Source organism: Rhagoletis pomonella, unplaced genomic scaffold (assembly GCF_013731165.1).
Source record: "Rhagoletis pomonella isolate Grant_MI unplaced genomic scaffold, Rhpom_1.0 Rhpom_scaffold_14125, whole genome shotgun sequence".
NCBI lineage: Eukaryota > Metazoa > Arthropoda > Insecta > Diptera > Tephritidae > Rhagoletis > Rhagoletis pomonella.
The window spans coordinates 593-4,028 of NW_023472648.1; the positions used below are offsets into that span (position 1 = coordinate 593).

Genomic DNA, 3,436 nt, shown 5'->3' on the forward strand with positions numbered 1-3,436 from the left:
TTTTTAATTTTTGTATTTTACAAAGTTTGCTATCGCATGTACACAAACCAAAGAAGTTAGATAATAAGAAGGGACAGCTCGTTATAATTGTAGCGAAAGTAAGTAACAGTGGCGTGCCTTCTCTTTTGCTCTAGTACGTTTCTTGATTGAATGAAAAGAGAAGGCACGCCCCTGTTACTCACTTTCGCTACAATTATAACGAGTTGTCCCTTCTTATTATCTACGTTCTTTGCACAACCAACAGCTGTTATTTCAAATGTACTTCTTGCACATTTCTGCCCGGAAAAAAACTCCGGGCTGTTTCGGGCACGAAGAAGAAGACATTTACAATCCAAAAGTGGAAGGTATTCCCTCTCTTTTACCTATTTTTCTAGCGGGAGGAACACTTTCTGGGCTGTTTTGGGCACCCGCGAGTACCCGCGGGCTCGTGTGGAACAAACCTAATATCTAATATATCTGAATCAAGGACCAAAACCAAACCGAAATTTCAAGTTGGGTACACATTTTTAAAGGCTACATCGGGTGATCAACAATTTATCGATTCGAGAAATTAATGCGCAGATGAGAAAACGAAAACTCGTATATCGAGACGATAAAGTGGCCGGAAAAAAAACACCCCTTAATCTAAATTTTGATTTTAATCTTAACTTTAGAGGGGGCGAAATGCTCTGCCGCCGCCAAAGAAGTTTCACTTAAACAAAAAATCCTTTTGTATAGCAAATATAAATCTTTTTATGAAAGTACCTCCTTCGAAGGGAGTTCTAGCTGGTTTTACTGGTGGTACATCGCCTTCACAGCCACTCCAAGACATTGCTGCTACACGGCGGTTTTCGCGCCGCATCGTCTCAGAATCGCTAATTTTTTCATCCACCAAAATTTCACTGCAAAAAAAATAAATTTTAGTATTTAAAACTGCACGACCACCAGCTCACTTACTAGAGAGTTTCTTTAATTCTCTGGAACGTAGGTCGTTTAGACGGCTCATGCGCCCAGCATTGTGACATAAGCGAATACAATCGCGGCGGACAATCTTTTGGCAACGGTAAACGTTCGCCATTTTCCAATTTGGTAATGACATCACTATTTTTGATACCCTGAAATGGCTTAACACCCAGCATAAGAATTTCCCATGCACAAACACCTGCAAATTGAAAATAGTTATATACTATGCACTGATTAAATATACATATGTATGCATCTATATCGGCAATACCAAACATCCAAACATCGCTTGCGTTTGTAAATCTACGAAAGTTGATCGACTCTGGCGCCATCCACTTTATTGGCAAAATACACATGCTCGAATGGTAATATGATTGATCCGACACCCAACGTGAGAGACCGAAATCAGCAAGCTATGCATTAAAAACACACAATAAACTCAATCAAACGAGCAAATCAACAAAATTGTTAGACACAAAAAAATTTTAAACTTTTATACTTAATCAAAATTTGTGTATACATAAATAACGTGTTTTACCTTGATACACGTCGGCGAACTCACAAGCACATTTCGTGCCGCAATATCTCTGTGTACGAACTTCTTAGATTCCAAATAACTCAAAGCTGTGGATAACTGGTAACAATAGAGGAGCAGAGTGCCACGCTTTAGCCTAAAGATAGAAAGTTAAAAATAATTAATAAGCATGCGTTGCTATCCGACCTCGGATGTGAACTTTCGTGTTGAGTTCAGCGATGGATGGGATAGATATTGTCGTTGGCTTAATAAACAATGGAATTATACAGATTTGTCGCCCACAACAACTATTGCCTATTGGCGTGATCTTGAAGGCGCAAAAATTGAACATATTCTGATGGCGGATTTGTATTTTGACAACTGGTTGAAGACGCGCTTGAATGAGGGTGCATGCTTGCCCTTATTGTATGCAGGTGGCAATCGTTTTATAAGGTTGGAAAAGGATTTTCCAGCTGGGTTCAGATGCGCTCCTTTGCCAATGAATCTTAAGGAATACAGAGAAATGCAGGCCATAGTAAAAGGTATTTAAATCTGCTTTCGAAAGTTAAGGGAAAAGTAATCTTATATAATGAGATTTTACAGTAGTTAGGTCATGGTATCATTTACAGAGCACCGAAATTGCGCTTATGGAAACTTTGCATTTAGACATTATTTCGGTTTCAACCGAAACTGTGCATGCATGCTTTACTTCGTTTTTTGTCATATGCATTATTTCGGTTTTTAGTTATTCGTTTTTTTTTTATTAAATACCGTTATTAACACTATATAAAAATTTTCTAGCCAGTAGCTCGTTTATGTAACTCTTCTCTACCGATTATTTCTCCACTGGTAGAAAGTATACGTCAATGATTCCCAAAGTGGTCCAGGTGGACCCCCAGGGGTCCACGGGAGACTCGACGGGGGTCTACGTTGGCGTTAAAAAAATATGGGGGTCCATGAGTTGTAAGTAGGGGTCCACGACAATGCATCTGGTTTCGATAGTAAAGAATCAAAATAGTTGCTTGATAGCCTCTTCATTTAACTTTAATTTCTTCGAGTGGTATATAGTGCTCTTGACGCACTGCCGCACTTACCGTCACTTTGTGTCTTCATACGTGGGGAAGGCCACATGCAGACTAAAAAGAAACGGATGTTGGTCTGACACTGAGTGAGGCGAAGATTTTTGAGCACTTGTGTCTATAATTCTGAGTTCCCTGAGGGGGAATGCTGGTTTAATTGCAACACTGAGCCCGAACTCACACACTGACTCTGGCCCAGGAGCTGGGATCTTTTTCGAAGTTAATGGGGATAAACTTCACTTTTCTCGTACGGAATATGCTTCGGTCTTCCAGCTGAAGTAGTTGCAATCCAGTTCGACCACAAACACCGTGACCCGATATTTTTATATATTACATTTTTCATACAAATTTACTAAAAATTCTAAAATAAAAAAATTTAGACAATTATTTTAGGATAGGGATACCCTAATCGCCAAATCCCAGTACTCTATCGTGAACACTGCTAGAGATGTGCAGTATGAATAATTCGTTTTGTATGGGAGGAGCCACGCCCCCTTTTCCAATAACCACAATTTTTCTCCATGACTATGCGGTTGCTTTCATTTATCTCCATACCATGTTAGAGTCCTGTTCCATGACCATTTTTCGGGAAATGTAGAATGAAAAATTCGGTTTGTATACATACACGTATGTATGTATAGCATGTGCCACGCCCCTTTTTCAAACAGCCCCAATTTTTGTTCATGACCTTGTGATTGATTTCATACATCTCCATACCAAGCTCTACACCTTTTCCAAGAGTACTTCAGAAAGCATCAAATGTACTTCAGAATAGTCATTTGTACTTCAGAAATATTAAAATGTACTTCAGAATAGTAAATTGTACTTCAGAAAAAGTAAAATGTAATTCAGGGTAGTCAATTGTACTTCAGAAACCGTAAAAAGTATTTCAGAAACTGTA

General features: G+C 38.9%; 2 protein-coding genes across 2 annotated transcripts in view; one reads left to right on the top strand and one right to left on the bottom strand.

Annotated features, from left to right (window-relative positions):
- LOC118757074 (focal adhesion kinase 1-like) overlaps positions 1-1,566 on the bottom strand; it is a gene marked incomplete at its 3' end in the record, with an annotated part of 2,152 nt that extends 586 nt beyond the window's left edge. Inside the window, exons 1-4 of the mRNA XM_036491811.1 lie at positions 1,481-1,566; positions 1,214-1,355; positions 937-1,141; positions 745-881 (exon numbers count right to left, since the gene is read on the bottom strand). Coding sequence (XP_036347704.1) covers positions 745-881; positions 937-1,141; positions 1,214-1,298 — 427 coding nt within the window. The remainder of the gene's footprint in view (positions 1-744; positions 882-936; positions 1,142-1,213; positions 1,356-1,480) is intronic.
- A 59-nt stretch (positions 1,567-1,625) lies between these two features.
- On the top strand, positions 1,626-1,998 carry LOC118757075 (the record flags this gene model as incomplete). The annotated part of the gene is made up of 1 exon (XM_036491812.1): positions 1,626-1,998. A coding segment is annotated over exon 1 (352 nt), but the record flags the coding sequence as incomplete, so codon positions are not given.
- Between the last annotated feature and the right edge of the window lie 1,438 nt (positions 1,999-3,436).